The 21,267-nt window shown below is 44.0% G+C and overlaps 1 protein-coding gene across 2 annotated transcripts; it reads left to right on the forward strand.

The window, feature by feature from the left end:
* The first annotated feature begins 2,539 nt into the window (after positions 1-2,539).
* Positions 2,540-19,151, forward strand: SNX8 (sorting nexin 8). 2 transcript variants are annotated; one of them, XM_026793706.2, is made up of 12 exons: positions 2,620-2,724; positions 3,647-3,720; positions 10,236-10,426; positions 10,840-10,957; positions 11,257-11,378; positions 11,736-11,816; positions 12,757-12,917; positions 13,309-13,441; positions 14,538-14,606; positions 15,338-15,487; positions 15,839-15,988; positions 16,734-19,151. In XM_026793706.2, the coding sequence occupies exons 2-12, from the start codon at positions 3,687-3,689 to the stop codon at positions 16,845-16,847; spliced, it is 1,323 nt and encodes a 440-aa protein (XP_026649507.2). In that variant the 5' UTR covers positions 2,620-2,724; positions 3,647-3,686; the 3' UTR covers positions 16,848-19,151. The 2 variants fall into 2 exon arrangements, with proteins under 2 accessions (XP_005487454.2, XP_026649507.2); XM_005487397.4 differs by lacking the exon at positions 3,647-3,720 and having other exon boundaries at positions 2,540-2,724.
* Positions 19,152-21,267: the final 2,116 nt, after the last annotated feature.

Here is a 21,267-nt window from a genome sequence, read left to right on the forward strand (position 1 = left end):
CTTACTCAGCAATCTGAGGGAGAGCGGAACAGCTTTTAAAAACACAGATTTTGGCACTGCCAGCTGAAGCCTGTTCCTTTAAGTAGTCCACATGCAAAACTCCCAATCAATGGGAAATTTGGGGGGAAAAAAGTCTTGCAGGAAAGGCTTTTTATAACCCAGCTCTCCAACCAGCAGTGCCTCATGAATTTTATTGCGTGCAGGTGATCTGAGAATAGTGGAGCTGACAGCTCTGTTTCCTAAACTGAATTCTGAGGGAGTAAGCAAATTCTTGTATGAAATTTCATCTAATCCTGACAGGACGTGCCCAGAATGACACTCTCTGAGGCAGGGCCTGGGGTAGGGATTTATTTCTCCATTGCGTTTGTCACCTGGAACCTGCATCCAGCTCTGGGGTCAGCACAGCAAGGACAGGGAACGATGACGAGAGGGATGGAAAGGAAGGAAAGGCTGAGCAAATTGGAATTGTTCAGCCTGGAGAAGAGAAGGTTTCAGGATGACCTGACTGTGGCCTTTCAATACCTGAAGGAGTGTGCAAGAAACATGGAGAAAAATCTTTACAATGGGGGATGGCTTTAAATTGAAACAGAGTAAGTTTTGATAAGATATGAGGAAAAAGCTCTACCCTGTGAGGGTGGGGAGGCCCTGGCATGGATTTCCCAGAGCAGCTGTAGCTTCTCCATCCCTGGAAGTGTCCAAGGCCAGGATGGACAAGGCTTGGAGGTGTCCCTGCCCACAGAATGGGGTTGTAACAAGCTGATCTTCATAGTCCCTTCCAACCCAAACCATTCAGTGATTCTCTGACATATGTCCTTTTTTTTCTTCAGTGTTTATTTTTTCTTTATGCTCAAGGTTTTCCAGAAGCTTTTGCTGCAGTAACAGCAAATACAGAAGTGTTCAATAACTTACATCAAGCAGTTGAAAATTTTTCAATTTTTCAACTGCCCCGTTGAAAAATTATTTCCGCAATTGAATTCTTTTCCACAGCATTTTTCTTCAAGACTCTGAAGCAATCTTCAGTTTCAGAATATCTTATTTATACCAAATAAATAGTTATGCTATTAGCTTAAGTACAGACCAATCAAAAATCTATAGCTGAATGAGAACATGTTGATTCCTCCATTCATTTTCTCCAAAAATGCTGTATGGGCGAAAAATCCTGCGGTGTTCAGAAGTGCTGAGCAGGCAGAACTCTGCTGGGCTGCTGTGCAAACATGATTTGAAGGGCCTCTCAGCTTAAATAATGCCATGCTTTTTTAATTTTATCCACAGCTTTCGTCTGCACCCACGCTCGTGGGGACTGGGCTGAAATAGCACCGAGGGAGGAGGAAAAGGAGAATCACTTGACTCATTTACATCTTGGTAGCAGCACAAAAACTTTTTGTTGTGGTCACAGTTACCCCTGAAATAATTCTCACTTCATCATTTTCTGCTTTAGTTCTCTTTGCATACACATTTATCTTCCCTTGATTAAGAAATATCAGGAATATTAATTAGAGAATGCATCCAATCCTTAGGATGTTGAAAATATAAAGCATTATTATGGATTGTAACGTCTCAATCTGGAGGTCCAAAATCTATAAGGTTTTTTTATAAGGGTCTGATGGTGTTTTCAGGAAAATCACTGTACAAAACATGCACCTTTTTTTTTTTTCACCACTGTCAACCATATCATTCTTGACTAATAAAGTACAGGAAGTGGGGAAAAAAATCACTAATAAAATGAGAGGTGCTCATACATGGAGTTCTTGTTTTTATGCACTTTCGGAAGGTGTATTTGCGTTTCAAATATTTCTGTGCTTTTCTGAATAGCTTAGTGTTTATTTCTACCAAATTTACCAAAAATCCAAGTGCATCCAAAATATAAAAAAATACTGAGTATAGGAAACTTGATTAATGTCCTAGATGGCAGCAGAAATGCCATGGGAAAAGGAACTCAGGTAAAGAAAATATACCAGAATTAACATGGAGTAATTAATCTGATGAGAGGGCACAGTCTCAAGCTGTGAGACCCAACAATTGGGTTGGACATCAGGAGGAATTTCTTTCACAGAAAGGGTGATCAGACATTGGAAGGGGATGTCCAGGGAGGTGGGGGAGTCACGGATCCTGGAGCTCTTTCAGGATAGAGCGGACGTGGCACTCAGTGCCATGGGCCGGGTGACAAGGTGCTGTTCGGTCATGAATCGGTGATTTCAAACTCTTTTCCAACGCATGATTGTGTGACAGGAAATGCAAAGCGCAGCCTCGCCAGTTACCTACTTTTGCTAGAACTTCACAAACATCCTTTTCAGATTTCAAAAACTAAACCAGTTATACTTCGGAATAATCCCGCATTAAACCCATGAGCCGATCACTCTTACACGCCGTAAGATCCTTGTGAGATGCGTTACAAATCCCGAAGCGCTTCAGCGGCGCTCGCAGCGCTCCCGGCAGCGGCGGGGCCGGTTCGCTGCCCCGCCGGAGCGTGTCCGGGGCCCCGGGGCCGCAGCCCCGCTGCAATTTGACACAGCCCCGCAGTTCTGGAGCCGCAGCCGGGCCGGGCGGAGCCGCCGCACCGCGCCCCCCGCGCCCCTCGCCCCCGGCCCCGCGGGAGGCGGCTCTGCCCGCCCGCCCCGCCCGCGCTGACAGGCGGGCGCTGCGGAGGAAGGGGAGGGCGGCCGCCCCGGCCTCACATGACCGCGGCCGCGATGGACGGAGAGCCGCCCGCGGGCACGGCCGCAGGTACGGGGGGATGCGGGTGCCGGGGCCGCCCCTCGGTGCAGCCGCGCCCGCCCTGCGCTGCCCGCCCGGGAGCGGACGCGGCTCCGCGCCGGGGTCGGGGCAGCAGAAAAGCTGCGGGGAAGCGCCGCCGCCTTCCCCTCTCTCCCCGGGGCAGCCGGACCCCGCTGGCCCCGGCCCGCCCGGTGGCTGCTCACGGCCGGGCTCAGCGCTGCCCTCCGGGGCCATGGGGGTCCCTCCCCGTGCCGAGGAGCGGGGAAGGAGCGGCAGTGCCCGGGCCGCCGGGGTTACCTGCCCGGTGCCGCCCCGGTGGTGCCGCAGGCGCTCCGCTCCCTTGTGCGGGGCTGGACGCGGGCGCGGTCCCGAAGTTCTCCCGTGGGCAGTGACGCGGCCGAGCGCTCCCTCCGTGCCGCACCGAGTCCATTCCGTGCCCGCCCGGGAGCTCCGGGCACCTCGGATCCTCCCGCAGCGGGACAGCGGCACCGGCGGTCCCGGAGCCCCCGCTCCGAGCCGGCACAGCCAGCGGAGAGAGCACCGGCTCCCAGCGCTGGGGTTCCAGCAGCGTGCAGCTGGGGCTGGGATGGAGAAACTCACAGCCAAATACTGCCAGCGCTTGTTGCGAAATGAGAGATGGAGGGAGCTCCTGGGTGAATTGAGGGAATAACGTGTTAGACTCCTTTAGCAGTTAAACTGAAGGAGACTTTTAGAAGTTCTCTTTGAAGTCGTTGAACTTTTGTACCTGCTCTGTCCATACTAATTTTTTTGCTCAGTTTGGAAAGAAAACAAGTAGGTAAGCTTAATGCGTAGGAAAAAGGTTTGGTTGATTGTATTTAGAACCCTCTGTGAGTTTGCTCTTGTTAGGCCTGTGATGCTCCCGGTGCAGATAATGCTTATAAATAAATTATTTTGGAATATTTCCGTCCAGGACTGATGTAACATATTGAACAGCAGCCTTTGTGGAAAAAATGTCCTACTGTACCAAAGAGAGAGCTTGCTCAGGTATGTCTGTTATGGATTTACCATCTGCTTCAGGAGCCTTATAGAGATAAAACAGTTGTCTCCAAGTAGAGTATTCTTCAACTGATTATCTTCTGGTGGTGGTGCTTCTGTACCTTTCTGATCTCCTCAGTCTTCTTTAGAAAACCTGGTTTTCTTTGGCACAGAGTTTATGATGAACATTGAGAGAGGGTACATAATGATTTTGGCTAAAGAAAGATAATGCTGTGAATGCAGCAATGTTTTTTATTTTTAGCATCATGATACAGGTTCAGGGCTCTTTGAAGTTTCACACCCATATGTAATTGTTTTTGGAGACCAGCAGCTTGTCAGTGAAATGTTCAGAGTAATGAGAGTCCTGATAGGTATCCCTGATGCTCCCCTTTGAGGGCACATACAAATGCTGTGGTTTTGATTTAGCAGTACTAAAAGTAGAAGTACTTTCATACAATCGAAGAGAAAAGAAAAAAGGATAATGTCCAGCTTGTAAAGTCAATTCTGCAGAGTGGCTTTTATTGACTTTTTTTTTCCTTTTGCTTTTACTTCCATGTGAGTCTGTTTTGCAATGATTGCAGGGAGGTAATGCAGGTGTTGGCTGTGGAGGGAGTGAGGTGTCTCCTTTTCTTCTGCTGTAAACCTTTAACTGGGTGTTCAGCCTGTGGGAGGCTGTACAGGTTACAGACAATATAATTTGCACATGATTTCCCCCACAGTCTTCAAGTTTTATAGGTTGGTGCAAGTTGAGGGAGAAAAATATACCAGTTGCAGACATATGGAATTGATACAAAAGGAGGAAAGCTTTAATAATTGCTTTTCAACAGGATTTGGGATAAGAATGAGCTTGTTCTAACTATAAAATGTATGAAAAGACCATTGGGAGGCTGTAGGGTCTGGAGTGGCAATGCCATTTTTAATGCTTAAATATTAACATCAAGCATAATCAGGAGGGTGAGAAACATGTAAGGAAAATGAGGAGCAAAACAAAGATAATATATTTATTTTCATGGGATATTCTTGACCTCTATAGGGATGGTTGGTTGTGGAAACTTGCCAGTTTTATAGTCAGGCTAAAATGTCCTTGTGAAAGTTTCCCAGAGTAGTTGTTTGGGTTATTGCTTGCTGGGTTACATTTTTGGGTGTGAATTTTTACACTTCCAACCTCTTTTGAAAAATGATAGCTTAGCAGTCATCCACTGAGCTGCTGGGAACCAGCCCTAGCGAGCATTTGACTTTTTGTCCCTGTAATCTTAGGGCACATTCCTGGTTGGATTTTTCTCTGCTAATCCTGTTATTTCTTCAAAGTAGCTGCATCTCACTTTATTGTGTTTGCTGCAGCTGGGGGCTGTGGCTCATGGCTGACTTGTGAATGGAATGTGTCCCTTGGATCCCCAGACCTGGGGAATCAGATGAATCAGTTGATGATCTAACAGCATAGTAAAAGAGCAGGGCAAGAGGCTTAAGGTTAGTTCTTTACTCACAGTAAATCTGTGTGACAAGTTGGTGTTGGGGTTTTTTCCTGCTGGAGTATGGGATTGTTGTAGTTTGAGAAGCAGCAAGAGGCCTCCAGCTGCAGGGGACTGCAGAAATTCAGGTGCTTTTTAAGTATTACTAAATAAAGCTTGAATAGTGTCATCTATTTTTGAGTTAAGGAATAACTTCTCTGTTTCATCTTTAGCAGCACCAAGTGCTGAGTAACTATCTTAAACTTACTTGGAAAAAACCACCAAAAACCCTTCCCAAACAAAAACCAAACTACCTGCAACACTAAAAAAGGGGAAATAGGAAAACCTAACCAAAGGAAAAAACCCCAGAAAACCCAGAGTAACTAGTGCAGAGTACATACTTGGCATCTGTGGTAGTGGTGTTTTGGTTTTTTTAAAGGAGAAAAACAAAATGTTGGAGCCTGTTTCCAGCATCTAATTTTATGATAGTGTGTGCTATTTTATCTTGTTTTGACATTGTGGGTAGCTTGTATTTACATGGGAATTGTTGGGAAGGAGAAAGAAGGAGACTTAATTAGAGTGAAGCTAAATATGATAACTTTTTTCTTGTACCCAGTAAGAAATACAGACCTGCTTTCCATGTTGAACACACAGCTGTGCAGCACTTAGCTTTCTTAATTCTTTTGTTAATTCTTAGTTCTGATTCTTTTGCTTTTCTGCTTTTGAAATAAAAATTGCATGGTTCAAAACAATCCAAACAAGTTGTGTGCAGTTGTCTCAAAAAAAAGAGTAGAGCCTTTAATAGGAAAAAAGTTTTGTTTGCTTTTTTTTTTGGTGGTACTTATGTTGTTTGGTTTTTTTTTTAGGGGATTTCAAATTATGTAATATTTCAGAAAACGAGAACTAGGATGGGAATCTGTTTGAATTTGTAGTGAAATCTGCACCAGCTTTCAGGGAGGCTGATGTGGACGCTGGATTCTGGAATTATGGAGGAATGTTTTTGACATAAGGGGGAGAGGCATTTCCATAATTCCTGGGGCTTCTCATGAGAAGACAGAAAGGAAAGGGAAATGCTGATGAATGATATTTACATTGCTGCTTTGTAATTCCTGGCCCAGGAGTTGGTAGTGGAGTCCTCACTTTTTCCAGGGAAGAATCTGAGGTATCTGTGCACAAAACCAGTCAGTTTTCATATTTCCTGTGGGTTGGATCCCTCTGCTCTGCACAGCTGTGGCCTGTGATGATGGAGGAGAGATCTGAGCTGCTTTTCCTGAAGGTTTTGCTTCCTTACAGGCTCCTTTCTCCTTCTAGTAAAAATGCTACTAATATAATAAGTAATTCTGTGGCACCACCTACTTAAGCATGTCTGATAAATTTATCTGATTATTGCCTGATGTAATAAGGAGTTGGTAGCATCAGCCATCTGTGAAATGAAGATAAGGCCTCCAAATTTGATTGACAGAGCTTTAACAGGGAAGGGAGATCAATGCTGTGATTTACCACCTGTGCTTCCAGCCCTGGCATCGCTCTGCTGGGTGTGCTTACTCACATGTGAAAACTCTGTGCAGCTATGCAGGAACTTGGAGTTTTGCTTTGGCTTTCATAAATGCATGATTTTGGAAATTTGGATGAGGAAACTGCTAACTCCATGGAAGGCAGATTGCTGCCCAGTTGTATCAGTGGAATAATGAATGTTGAGCGCTAACTAAAGCATGAAGTAGAGAAATTTTCTATTGCAGTTTTTCTCTGGGTAAGTTTCTCAACTGCCTTCAGTCCAAAGGCTATCTGACTTGTTGCAAAAAAAAAGAAAAAAAAAAAAAAAGAAAAAGTATTATGCAGTGTTTTCATAGCTGTTTTCTTTTACAACCAAACAAAAACTAGGCCATGCTTTGAATGTTTCTTCAGACTTTTAGTTCTTGTTATCTTGTTGTCTTGTTTGCATATGTATGTTTGTATATATTATTTTTAACTTTTATATCAACTTGTTTTCAATTGTATCAGGCCACTTCCTGATACCTTATTGACAACAGATTGAGAATCTGCTGTAGCAAAAGCCTGGCTTGTAGAAAAAAGCTGATTTTTATTTTGTCTGCTTCCCAGTGTTCCAGGGGAACCATTCCATACCTCATTTCTGTATCCACTTGCTGCTGTCTCTCTATAAACTTTACCAGATAATGATCTGCTGAAAGCAAAAAGGGAATGTTTTCAAAATTAGCTGTTCTGCAGCAGAGGGTGCGTGATGGGAAGTTTTAAGTGTTCTGGTACAATGCATGTAAATCCTTTTACTGCCTGAACACAGGAGCTCATACCAATGAGTTCCCACTATTATCCACCATTCCTGGCCAGGGCTCTTGAGGCTGTTCCTAAATTGGCTCTTTAGTAAGTAGAATGAAAAATGGGCTGAAGAATAGCTCCAGTACATATTGCTCTGTAGGGCTGGTGTTAATGCCATGATAAGCATTTCCTAAAGCAGGTTAACAGCTGTTCCCAAGTCATTTTACTGTGTTCTCAGAGCTGTGTTTGTGGGTGTAGATTCACTCTGTCTTGTTGATACCAGGCATGCTGAGGTTATTAATTAAACAGTAATTATTCAAACTTGTTTGCATGGTTGTCTGGGTTGTGTGATTTCACACATTTAGACAAGGTTGAGATGTAAAGAAGCTACAGAATATTTCAGGGAGAGTCAAGAGTGCGAACTGCTGATAAAGAGAGGTCATGTCCTGTAGGTGATTTTTAGAGAATAGTATGATAAAAACCGGGGAGAAATTACCAAGAAGAGGGCAACATGGCTGAATTGACAAAGGACTGTGGATTCTGGCCTGGTGGGGCATCACTCTGTGGATGTCTCTCTGTGGTTCAGACCTGTAAGGAACTTCTGAGTCCTCAGCATCAGTTTGGTCCTGGGACTTAAAGATGGAACAGTGATGGTTTCATGGTTCACCCTATACATCTTTTCTCCTCATGCCTGTCTCTTGCCTTTGGGGTTCCAGGAGTTAACCAGACAATGCTGAGCCCTGTTCAGGGACTGGTTTGTGCTGTTGATGTCCAGCAGAAGGATGGGAAGCAGAGACTCAATAGGCAGGAGGAGATGTTGTGTGAGCACAGATTGGCACTGCTTGGGGGATTATTTGGGGTGCATTTTGAGTAGCCCCCTTTGGGAGAGGCCTCTGCAACATCAGCCAGTGGCTGAGCATCACAGAAGGCTCTGGAATTCTCTGGAGGGAGGTGTGTGTGCATTGGAGGAGTAACAACATCTGCTGTCCTGTGTTGCATTTCACTGGTGTGTCTTGAGCATTTAAACCCAAGAATCACCAGGGTGGACACCCAGATAGCTGCTCTGGAAATCCAGGATGCCTTGTGCTCTACAGGTGTTACCACTTCATCCAGCAAATCATCAATCAACACTGAATTAGTTTGTATTATTTTACTGCAGATTTCTGGCAGGTAGCTGGAAATCTTTAGGAGCTGCTCCATAGGTGGGGTTAGCAGCTGATATGTCTATTAAGGCAGAGGTGTTAAGACTTGCTTCTCTGAGTCACATTAGCAGGAATCTGAAGCCTGATGAGGCATGTGGGATAAGGTCATTTGTCCTGGATTTGGTTTGGTTTCATAAAGTAATTTTATGGAACAAATAGCAAAATGTCTGTTATGAAGTGATAAATCTGAAGAATTAAAGATTGCTTGTTTTCCCTGTTTATCAGGGCCTAGGGCACATGAAGGAGCAGGTAGGAAATCTTTATCAAGAGGAGGTCAGGGCTTTCAAGTCAAGGCTATGACTTCTTATCTTCCTTGAGTTAATCTGTTACCCAGTTAACAACTTTTTGAACTATGTATTGAAGCTGAAAGAAATGCTTCTTGTTTCTGTGGTGTTACTGTGTTCTCAAAATTGCAGATCTATTTAAGAACTTCTGCACCATGGCAAGGAAGGGATAATGGATCCTACCTGGCTCTTTAGGTACCTTTCATTATGGATTTGACTTGCTTTATAAAAGAGCTTGTTCACAATATGCCTCTTACAGAGAGGCAGCAACCCAGCTGCTCCAGACTGGAGAGCAGAACTCAGGCATGGAATGGACAGAGCCCAGGATTATACCCTCATTTTTCACACTATTTCCTATGTGTGGAATGGGTAGAAAAGGAAGGAGGGCTTTGAAAAACAATGTAAGCTTAGTTTACAGTCACATAATAGATGCAGTTATGAAGTCAGGGTGAGATAACAGGCTGCAGTCAGGCACTTGATAAGAGAACACTCTGAGTCATCAGCTTTGCCCCTTCTTTGATGTCATTTGTCCTCTGGGGCCACATTCTTAAGAGCCATCTTCTTTCACTTCTGCATCTGAGAGTCAGTTACTGTCCAAAGCTGCCCAGTTATGGCCAAATTTGCTGTCAAAAGCTGTTTGTTTTCTAGCTACAAGCAATGAAAGACAATAGGTAAGTTTGAAAGATTTTGCCACTTGCTGTGATTGAGGAATTGTTGGGTTGGGAGCCCTTATTAGGAACCTTTTCCCTCTGCTTTGGAACTTAAGTATGTTGACATAGTCAATTATTGTAATTCACACTCTCTGTAGCACACTGTCATAGAGTTAATAAAATTATGTCAAATGAAGTGTCTCCTTCCTTTGTAATGATGTGCAAAATTAATGGATTAAATTTCTGCAGCGTGGTAAAATGACACATTTTTCTTTCCTTCCATGAGTTGTTCTAGGCAGGATCCAGAAGTGCTGAGCAAGGGTTTCGTTCATTTTGGCAGATCCTGCTGTGGTGGGAGCTGGACAGACAGGAAATGCAGGCCTCTTAGCTGATTCACAGAACAAATTTGGCCTGTGATTCTTTGCTTAGTGGAGATGTCTCTGTGACTCGATATAATTGGTGGTGCCCCTGGCTGTTGTGAGCAGGGAGGTACTGATGATGTGAACGTGTGAGAAGCAGCATAACCTCCCTGGGGAGTGGCCTGGCTGGGCTTCTGGTGGTGTTGCACCACTCTGGCAGCACCCAGCAAAGGAACAGAGTATTTTAAGGCTACTTCTTTTACTATATCTTATCAGGTCTACTGTTTTTTCCCTTTTTGTCTTGTAGATTTGGCAAAGCCTCCAGTAAATGAACCAAGGGAAGCGGAACAGTTTCTAATGCAGACGCCCCAGGGAAATCCACTGCTGCTTTCCCACACCCTACAAGAGCTCTTGAGCAAGGACAGTGTGCAGGTGGAGCTTATACCTGAGAAGAAGGGCCTTTTTCTGAAACATGTGGAGTATGAGGTTTCCAGCAAGGTAATGTGAAAAGGCTTTGGGCTTGCTGAGAATGTGTCCTCCTAAAAATGTCTGTGCAGTTTCTGCTGGCAAAGTCCTGGCAGATTTAGATGTGCTGGATGATGCTGGTTTTAAGCAGACCAGTTGTGTGCACTGATTTTTAATGTAGCATCCCTGGGCCTTCCTGACTTGGGCCTCTGCAGCATGGACCATCTAACTGAGCTGTGAAGGATGGTCTGCAAGTTCACTTGCTTGAAAACCTGAGCTCTGTACCAGAGCAGGTGTGTGACAATGGAAACAGAACGGTTTTGTAACAAACTGGTGTAGGTTGCTGGGTGTTTCAAACTGAAATTGTATTTACAGTGCAAAAAAAAAAAAAGTGGAGGTGCTGCTGTGTAAGCTGTGCATTGATTTATCCCCCTGGTTAATTGCAGAGATTCAAGTGCTCGGTGTACAGAAGATACAATGACTTTGTGGTGTTCCACGAGATGCTGCTGCACAAGTTCCCATACCGCATGGTGCCTGCACTGCCCCCAAAGAGGATGCTGGGAGGTAAACCTGCATCTGCATTTTGGGCTGCAGGGGGTTTGCTGCATGCTGCAAGTGTGATACTGTTGAAAAGAAAGGTTTAAAAGATTGGAAGTCTCGGCTTCTGCTTGCATCAGACAACTTTGAGAATCTTTGTTCAGGTGGTCAGTCTGCTTTTATAAGTCTTTATAACCAAGAGTCTGGTTGTAGGAGCTGACAGGCTATAGGTATCCATTCTTTGGATTTTACTGCAGTGCTTTCTTTTTTCTTTCTGAGCTGCCATGTGAGGCACATTAGCTGAAATTTCGTGTTTCTTCCTGCAGCTGATCGTGAGTTCATCGAGACGAGGAGGAGAGCGCTGAAGCGATTCATAAACCTGGTGGCTCGACACCCCCCCTTCTCAGAAGATGTGCTCTTGAAACTCTTCCTGTCCTTCAGTGGCTCAGTGAGTGTTTGTTAGCAATAGTCCTGAGCTTGCAAGTCTTGCTGTAACTGCCACAGCGTTCAGGATTGCTGTTAACCTGCATGGCTTTGCTCCCTGGGAGGAAGAGAATTTTCTCTCAGTAGGTGTTTCCACAGTGGAAAGTGGAAGGTAATTTCACTCAATGCCAGGAGTGTAGGATTTTGAAAATTATAACTATTCTTAGGCAGAGATGATGCTTTTCCTTAAATTAAATCTAACCTGGGTAAAGCTGTGTCTGCTGAGTTGTGCCTTGCTGCTGCAATGTATCTGAGACCTGCATGAACTGCCTGTGTTTTTTCATAGTTCCTTCATGCTCATTTCATTCTATATTTTCTCCAGGATGTACAGAATAAGCTAAGGGAATTGGTCCAGGGAGTAGGAGATGAATTTGTGACTTGCAGATTAGCTACCCAAGCCAAGGTATGTGTATGAATTTCTTGCAACACATTGTTCTGGTTTAAATGGCTTTCGTCTCCTGGTGCTTCAGTTAGGGCATTTGTGCAGTGATGGACACCTTAAGTAGGAGATATTTGTTTCTAGAGTTTGAAGGACTTGTAATTTTATTGAAAAGATCAAATAAACTTTTGACTCTTAAGGGCCTGATATTTCTAGCTAAATTCTGGCTCATGAATATGATATAGATTAAACAATGAATCCTGCTCAGAACTCGTTTCTCTGTAATTACTTGTACTTGCATAACAAACAAATGCACAAATTGCACAATTTAAAAGGTAATGTCTAGATTGATGTCTTTCCCTTGTGCTCATGCCCTCATTCTGTCTTGTTCTCTCCCTGTGGGAGAGCAATTTGGACTGTTACGGAAAAGCTAGTTATAAATTCTCCAGATATCTGTTTATCCCAGTGATTAGTGCTATGACAAGTTTTAAGTTCACATCCACTGTGTTCATTGAGCAATTTCAAAGCAAGTTGTTGTTCAGGTTCCTGCAGTGCCTGCAGAAGGTTTTGCAACTGGAGCTTAATTCAGGCTTTTACCAGTGATAAACTGGTCAAAAAAAAGCTGAACTTTCAGTTTGTGCTTGACTCTACTGGGCTGGGAGTTACCAGTAGGATCAGATCAGAACTTGTGAGCTTGAAACCTCACAAACGTTCTTTTAACTACATAGGAGAATTGCATATTTTGCCAGTTCTGTCTATGCTGGGTATTTGAACCTCTTTCTGCCTGTGAAAATTAGGGCTGTTTGTGTGACATGTGTCTTGGACACCTAAATGGGAAACTGTTCTCTGCAGAATTGTTAGAGCACAGAGGGAGAGTGTGAGCACAGGAGGGAAGCCTGTCCCTCTCTGCAGACTGTGCTGTGCCTCTGATTTACCCACCAGTAATCCCTCTGTTCTCCTTCAGGACTTCCTCCCAGCTGACATTCAGGCCCAGTTTGCTGCCAGCAGGGAGCTGATCAGAAATATTTATAACAGCTTCTATAAGCTCCGGGACCGTGCGGAGAGAATCGCTTCCCGAGCCATCGACAACGCCTCCGACCTCCTCATATTTGGGAAGGAGCTCAGGTAGGTTTGCAGCAGCAGGGTTTGCTGTTTTCTGGTGTTGATTTAGAGCTCAAAACTCTTGTAAAGTTTACCTGCAAATGGTCTGGTAAAAATAGGTGTTTTAGTGCATGCTGTAGGACATAATCAATTTTCCTTCTATAAAAGAAGGAAATGCACACTTTTCAATAAAGCTGCATTTTATAGAGTGAGGAATGAAAACAGAAATACCTTCACATTCAAGTACTTGTGTTATTGTCTCTCTCCCCAGTATGTACACAGTTAACTATGCATTTGTGATAGTAGCTCAGCACTGTGAGCTATTTAGGCAGATTTGGAACTGCTCTCTGCAAATAACTTCAACTGCTCAGTGGAATTTGTCTCCTAGATGTGACCATTGCTTTTCTCCTTCCAGTGCTTTGGGCTCAGACACTACTCCACTTCCTTCCTGGGCTGCTTTGAATAACAACACATGGGGGACTCTCAAACAAGCCTTGAAGGGTCTGTCTGTTGAATTTGCACTTCTGGCAGATAAGGCTGTGCAGCAGGTGAGTCCTTTACTTTTGTCCTTTATTTTTCCTTTTTGTAACATGAATGAAGTACACTGCTGCCCTGAATTTTATCTTGAATCATGAGCTCTGTGAACATAAGCTCTTCAAGAGTTAAGAGGGAGATTGCAGTCCAAACTCACATCCTCAACTAACAGCCTGCTTGTTCAAGCTTGTGTGAAATACCTGGACTGTGTTTAAATGGGGAAAAAATGTAACAGGCAAGGGAAAGGAAGAAAAAACCTGCTTTCTTTCTGAATTTTAAATGGCTACTGCACACATTAAGCTCACTATTAGGGTGAGTTGTCCAAAAGTGCCATGTTCCATTTTATTAATCTGCTACAGAGAACCCAGAATAACTTACTTCTGAATCAATTTTTCAGTACTTTAATTCATGTACTTAAACATTACATGAGAATCATTCAGACAGAAGCATCACATTCCAGTCTAAGTGCACAGTGTGGTAATGACTGTCAGAGTGATGTGAGAACACGACACTCTGGGAAGGAAAAGTAATAGTTTTGTCTTCAGTGCTCTTCATCTCATTGTGTTAAAACAGTCAGTTGTGCTTTTGTAGATCAGTCAGGCCAGGTCTCTTTCTCTGGAGTTTATGCTCCAGAGAGCTCTTTTGATACAGGAAGAAAAGAGTATTCTATAAAATAAAAAAATTGGCAGTGAAATTTGTCTTGGTGTCTCATCTCTGCCTTCTGATGCATGAACTGTTATGGGGAACATGCAGGTATTCAGAGTTTTAATGGATTAGTTGTTTTGTAGGAAGGGAAGATGAAAGATTGAAGGAATCTGCAAGAGCAGGGAATTCCAGGCAGAGTGTGCTGAAAGGACTGACACGCAGGCCTGTGAAACCAACTCCTCTTGTTCTGATGATCAGTCAGTTGGAAAAGCTGTTCCTGCCTCAGTCAGGTCTTTGTTCTGCACACTGAAGACTAAACACCCCAGTGCCATTGGAGAGATTTTTGATGCAGTTGTGTAAGCTCTGATGTGCCCTGGAGAGAGCAGTGAGAGCCTGCGTGGTGTGGGGGGGTGAAGGGCTGTGATGCCAGGCTGACGTAAAATGTACTTTTTCCTTGTTTTCTAGGGTAAACAGGAAGAGAATGATGTGGTGGAGAAGTTGAACCTTTTCCTGGATTTACTCCAGTCCTATAAAGTGAGCTCTGCTGTTCTGCCAACAAGAAAGTTGTTTAGAGCAAGTTTGTGCTCTTTAGAGGGTGTAACGCCAACTGGATGGAAAACTGTCTGTGAGGCCAGTTCAGAGGCAAACTGGGCATCTGGCAGAGGCAGGGGAGTGACTCTTGGCCACAAGGAGCTCTGTAGCCTTCCTGATAGCTCATCTGATGATGGCAACTTGCCAAAGAGCAAACTCTGTGAGGAATTTAAAAATATGACTGGCTAAACTGTGTGGATCAGCTAACTTTTTGGTTTTAAATTTGGCTGCTTTTGAGTGAAAGCAGTGAACTAGATTGTTGCTGATTTGCTCCTGGAGACATGAGTTCAGTTATGAATGAAAGGACTTTTTCAGCTGTATGTGGCAGCCTCTCCTGACATTCCCAGGCCAGGACTGAATCTGAAGGACTTGAGCCAGCACTTTAATTAATTGCCAGCACTTAATACTGAGAAGGTCAGAAAAGAGGCCTGATAAGATCCAAAATGTTGGCAGAAGTGATGCTCCAGGTTGCCTCTTAAGCTCACTGGTCTGGGTTCAAGCAGTTTTGTTTCTTAAATTCTTAGGTACTGGCATTTTTTGACCCTCTTGAAAACAAAGGAGCAAAAATCTGCAGCGTAGAAATGACACAAAGTGTGACCACACGTGTGTGCTCCTGATGTACTTGACTGTGTGTTTGCTGACTCCTGGCCCCACTGCTTTCTTTTCCCATAAAGGACCTGTGTGAAAGGCACGAGAAGGGGGTATTGCACAAGCACCAGCGAGCCTTGCACAAGTACAGCATGATGAAGAAGCAGATGATGAGTGCCACTGTGCAGAACAAAGAGCCAGAATCGGTGGAGCAACTGGAGTCTCGGATTGTGGAGGTAGGGCAGGCAGAGCAAAGGGTGGGACTGGGCTCTGATGGTGCTGCTCTGGAACTCAGTCACGTTTGCAGACAGTTTTTGGATTGAGAGGGTTGCCTGTGCTTTGGGAAATCTGTGCTCCCCACTGTGCCACGTGGAAAATGTGTTGGTAGCACATAATTCGCAGGAGTTGTGGGAAGCATCAGTCTGCATGATGGAAAGGGCAATTCCTGCTGTATCAAATGGGTTCAGGAACTGCCTTTTTAGGGTTTTGGTATGTGTTTGGATTGCTGGTATGGGGAGGAATGCTGTTTTCTCCTGTTTCTCCTTTTTCCCATCCTCTTCCTGGTCACTGAGTTCCTCTTCTTTCAGCAAGAAAACGCCATCATAACCATGGAGCTGCGGAATTACTTCTCCCTGTACTGCCTGCACCAGGAGACACAGCTCATCCACATCTACCTGCCTCTCACATCTCACATTTTGGGGGCCTTCGTCAACTCCCAGATTCAGGGTCACAAAGAGGTGAGTTCTAGACTGTGTCCTTTTTCTCAGAATATGAATGAGAATTTGATTGGATTTGTTTTCACCCATTGGCCTTCATCCTCTAATCACCTGTGCAGTTGGGCTCTCTCAAAACTTAGGAAGTTCCCTGAGGTTTTTCCGGTTTGGGGTGAGGATCAGGGTTGGCCTCTAACCCCTCTAAAGGATGGTATCTTCTTGCAGCAAGTTTCTTTTCTTTTCTTCCTTTTCCTTTTCCTTTTTCCTTTCCTCATCTGTAGCTGGCCTTACCCTGTGAGTAGTTGAAAAAGACCCAACCATTCAATCTCTACTCTGTAATGAATGATGTGTGTTTGTTAGATTAATCTGGTTTTTTTTGCTGAGCTGCACAACATATTGTATGACAAGAAAACTTTCCAGGTTTTGCTCTAAAACTTAGAAAACTCCTTTTTGTTAAACCCTTTAATATTCCCCATATACAGACTTTCTTGCTTTGGTTATATTAGAAAAGTCTTTTCTCCTTCAGCTCCCTTCCATCCTTTCAGTGAAGGAGTTTGATGAAGGGAAATCTCCCTTCCATACAGGCTCAGGACCATGTTCATGGAACTGCACTGGTCTGACAGGAACATTCTGGGTGTAGTGAACTTCCTGAAAATACTTCAGCAAATTTGTTGCCTCTGTATGTCTGAGACTGCTGCTAAGATTCCATGTGGTGAGATTATTACCTGCTGTGTGGTCATGTCTGCTCTCTCTCCTTCTCCACTCACAGATGAGTAAAGTTTGGAATGAATTGAAGCCGAAGCTGAGCTGCCTTTTTGTGGGATCCAGCAGTATGCCAACTCCACCACTGTCACCTCCAGAGGGAAACTTCTTTTCCAATTAACGTTCCAAGCATCCCACACGGAGCAAGAAGGGCAATCAACGAAGGGGTGGGACCTCTACCTCCAACGAATCCTCCAAAACAGCTATTTTTATTTTTTTTTTTTTAATATTGCTGCTTTGAGCTGCTCTCTGATTTAGACAGACTGGATGTGGGGCAGAACATAATGGATACAGAGACAATTTTGTAATTTTGCAATGCCCTGGGGCAGAGCTGATGTTCATTCTCCTGCAGACACTGCTCATGGGGTCGGGACAGGGCCCGGCGCAGCGAGTGCTGCAGGGTTTGTTGTTGCTGGGGCCTCTGCATCTTGTACTAACAGTCCTCCAGTGGTGTTTATCTGCAGCTGTGCTGACACATCTCTGCACGTCTCTCAAGTGCTGAGATGAACAGGATAGCTGAAGCACTTGCTTGTAGTGGAGATAAATTGCTTTTTATGCCTTGGAGGGCCTGTGTTAGGGATGTGTGTGCATGAGGAAAGCTGAAAGCCATCCCCCATCCTGTTGTAGGTGTCTGGATTTGATTTCTTACTGCTAGACCTTAGCACAAAATGAATGAAGTGGTTGGATTTTGTAACCCAGCTGGGCAGGGGTCAGTGCTGCTCTGTGACAGGGATTTTCCTGACGGTGCTGGATGGACTCTATTGTCAGTTTGTTTCCCTTCATGGTTGAAGGGCACTCTGGGGAATTGCTTGTATTTTTCAGTTTGGGGCCAAAGACAGCTGGGTTCAGGAACTCAGAGGAGTTTGCCTGGCATAAACGAGAAAATAATTGACTAAAACATTCCGTAATTGTAAATCACTCGTACTACAGGAGTGGAACAGCTACAAGGTAGCTTGTTTACTTTTTCTGGAGGTTCTGACCTCCATCTGGTGAGTAGCTGCTCAGATCTGTTGGAGAGCTGCTGACCCAAAGGCTGGTGTTTTCCTTGGTGTAATATCAGAAGTATCCTGCTGCACCAGCAGGCTGGAACACAGTGCTGATAAAGTTCATTTGCAAAAATGCAGTATTATCAGGATGTTATTGTCATTCTTCCTGGCTGTGGGTAGCATTGCAGTATGTTTGTTTGTGAAGGAGAGTAGATGATTAAGTTCTCATCTCTAAAAACACCACAGCCCTTGGTAATGGGGTTTTCAGAATGGTTTGTGGTTGTGATAAAGGGACTAAACACTCTCCACTTTGCATCTCCAGTGGCTTTGCCTGGGGAGGCAAAGGGGGGAGAACATGTAAGTCATGTTACCTCAGGGGAAATGTGCACATCCTCCAGAGAAACTGATAATCAAACTGCAAACGTCTGCAGCAAAGCTCTGTGTGAACAGGACTCCCTGAACCTGACTTCTCTGGGGCCAAAATAGCTCCCCAAGGGGAATTTGTGACTTGGCTTCTTAGCATTTTCCTCGAATGGGTAAAAAAGGAAGCACATTAACAAGGATGAGTGTGTGCTGTTAATCAGAATCATTACAGTATTTTCCTATTGGGGAACTTCCCCATTATCAGGAAGTATATTTAAATCCTCCAATCACAAAAGCTTTTTTGATTTGATTTTTTTTTTAATTTAGAAATTTCAGTGCAACAGGAAACTCTTCGTAGCCCAGATGGAAATTCTGGATTAGTTTCTTCAGCTAGGAGCAAGATAAGTTATTTGCCCAGTTTTAGGAGACTGAATAACCATTACTCACACTCCTCAACATGGAGTAAATACACTGCTATGGGTGAATTCCTTGAGTGCTGGGCCTTAAGCAGCGTGTAGCCAACCTTGCACAGATTGCATTAAAGAGCTTTTCCCAACAATTCAAATGTTAACTCACTTTCCTCCTGCACATGGGCTTGTCCAGTGAGATAGATGAACTGCAAATGGCTGTGACAGATTTGATTCTCTCCTGGAGATTTCCTAAGTGATGCAGAAGAAATTCTGCTCACAAGCTGGAGCAAACTGTCAGGGGAGGGAAATGTTTCTACAGTCCAGTTACAGAGAAGATACCATCTCAGGCATGGTACAACAGGTTTTTCTGCTTGACCATGTCTTGATTAGAAAGATGGTTTGTGGTTCAAGTGTGGAAAGTGTGTTACCAGACTTTTCCATGCTCTTCACATTATCAGAAGGTGCTGGCTGGTTATGGCTGGCTTAGTCTCAGCACCCACTCTCCCTCACTTGTTTGCCTGATGTGGTGAACAGTGAAATTGAGAAAGTACTGTATGTTTTGGGGTAAGATCTGATAATTTATGATGGGTCTCATAAGTTACTTGTTTGACTGGGCAGTGTTCTGTAGGAGTGCTTGCAAAGGACTAACCTGAATGGAACTTTGCACTTTTCACTCTTAAAAAAACATTACAATTTTGAAGATGATTTAAAATCAAAAAACAACCCCCCAAAAAGCAAACATCAAAATCACGTTAGGGCTTTAGACTAACTCCTCTTTCCTGTTTGCCTTCAAGCACAAATTGTACAGTCCTAGTGCAGAGACTGTAACAATGATAGGCACATCACAGGATCTATAAGGAAACTGAAATTACCTTGTTTTGAGAAACACCCCATTCCTCCATTGTCAGCCCTTGTGTCTTTGAGGAGAGTTTTGGGGATGGGCTTTTCTTGTTTTGGTTTTACTCTGTTCACCAGGTATTTGAGAACTGAGGCCCAGCATTCTCAAAGCTGTTCCAGCTGCTGGCACTTTCAGAGTTTCTTTCATACTGGACTGTCAAGCTTCTGTCCCATTCCTAAACACATGCAGACACTATTTCATACAACCCTTAGTTTGCAAACCTTTCTTCTGGGAGATTGGTCAGTGTGCAAATAGCACTGTTTGTTTACCTCAGTGTGTGAGGGATTTCCTTCCTGTTTTCATTTTGTTCAGTTTATGGATCTGTCAGACTTTGAGGGCAGCATCAAGCACAGCTTCCTTCCTCCAGAGGGAAGCAGCAGGGACTCAAGGATCCATCAAGCTGTCTGTCTGTCCTAGCCAATGTGGGGAAAACAGTTGTAATTACCTCCATGCTTTTGCCTTCTGCAGTAAACACTAACCAAGCCAGACTAATTGAGGAGTGTGTGCTGCCTATCTGAGATCTGATGCTCCTGTAAGATGCAGTGCCAAAGTGTTAATGTGCTTTTGTGAATGGAAGCTTTTCTGTGTGTGCTTGAGGTCAGGAAACTTTGATGTGCTCAAAGGAGTGATGGTAGAAAAGCTGCAGTGTCTGTCAGAGCAGTCCTGGAGGTACCAGGGTAGCAAACACCTGAGACCTTGAAAGGCTGCCTGAAAATTGTTCTCTGAAAAGGGCTCAAAGTTTTGTCACTCCTGAGGGCTTCTCCACTTCCAGCTGTGAAGTGGGAACACACAGGCTTTTTGTCAGTATCCTGTTGAAAGGCTCAAAACTCTATTTACAGTACCTTAAATCTTGTATCCTTCTTTCCCTCTCCTTCCATCTTCCTGGCAAGTTAGCTCAGCTGTAACATGTTCAAGGGTGCCTTGCTACATTCCAGTGCTTTTAACTCTCCTTTAACCATGCAAGGGTGTAATTCCTGGATTTGTAACAGGCTAATTTACACTCTTCTGTTTGTAAGAGCAGTATCATCCCAGCTCTTTGACAGGAGCTAAAAATCAGGGTTGGGGAAAGCACCTTCCTGAAAGGACTCACCTGACTGCAGACAGGATAACAAGTGCAAGCTTGAGCCATGCTTGTTCTTTTCCTACCCAAACTCCTGGAGGAACAAAAAGTAATTCTGTGTGATTGTCACGTGCTGTCTCTCACCCAGCAATTTACAGTTTCCATCAGGAAATAAACCAAGGTATTTAACAGGTATTGGCTGCCAGTCATGCCCTTTCCTACCATGCAGTAAGGTCCAACTCTGTAAAAGCTGCTTGTCCTTTTGTGCTTATTCTATTTGCCCCAAGCCATTCTGTCTGCTAGAGCAGCCAGGAACCCTCACTGCCAGGTCAGAAGCAGAGGTGGGTATCTCTATTTACTCTGTAAATAAATGTGCAGCACAAAAGGAAAAGTAAGGTTTGAAGGTGTTAATTCATCCTCCTAAGTCTGAGCTGTGGCTTGCTGAGCAGATGAAGAAGGATGTTTTGAGTGGTATAAATTTTTCAAAACTGCTGGAAGGAGACAAGAAACAAACATAGTTCAGAGGGTGTGAATTTTGCCTGCCTGGAATATCCTGTATCTTTGCTTTGCTCAAATAGCCTTATGTATGAAGCACTTTATTCAAATGCAGGAATTAAAGAACTATTACTACAGCTGGTAGACTGGAAATGTTTACAGATCCTACATGACATTCCAAGATTCTATCTGTAAGTGTTACATGTCTGTAAAAGTGTTTGAAAAAAGGAAAAAAAAAACCCAACTTGTGTAAGAAGTTACATATGTGACGTGTTATTTCTGGCATGATTGGATTAAAGTTGTGCTGCCCACCATGCTGGGTTGGGTGA

The sequence above is a fragment of the Zonotrichia albicollis genome, chromosome 16 (genome assembly GCF_047830755.1).
Source record: "Zonotrichia albicollis isolate bZonAlb1 chromosome 16, bZonAlb1.hap1, whole genome shotgun sequence".
In the NCBI taxonomy this organism is placed as follows: domain Eukaryota; kingdom Metazoa; phylum Chordata; class Aves; order Passeriformes; family Passerellidae; genus Zonotrichia; species Zonotrichia albicollis.

Coding starts and splice junctions, on each gene's coding strand:
- SNX8 (XM_005487397.4), top strand. CDS start 2,676: ATGACCGCGGCCGCGATGGACGGAGAGCCGCCCGCGGGCACGGCCGCA. Junction 11,379..11,735: donor TCCTGTCCTTCAGTGGCTCA/GTGAGTGTTTGT, acceptor TATTTTCTCCAG/GATGTACAGAATAAGCTAAG. Junction 15,488..15,838: donor TGGAGTCTCGGATTGTGGAG/GTAGGGCAGGCA, acceptor CTCTTCTTTCAG/CAAGAAAACGCCATCATAAC.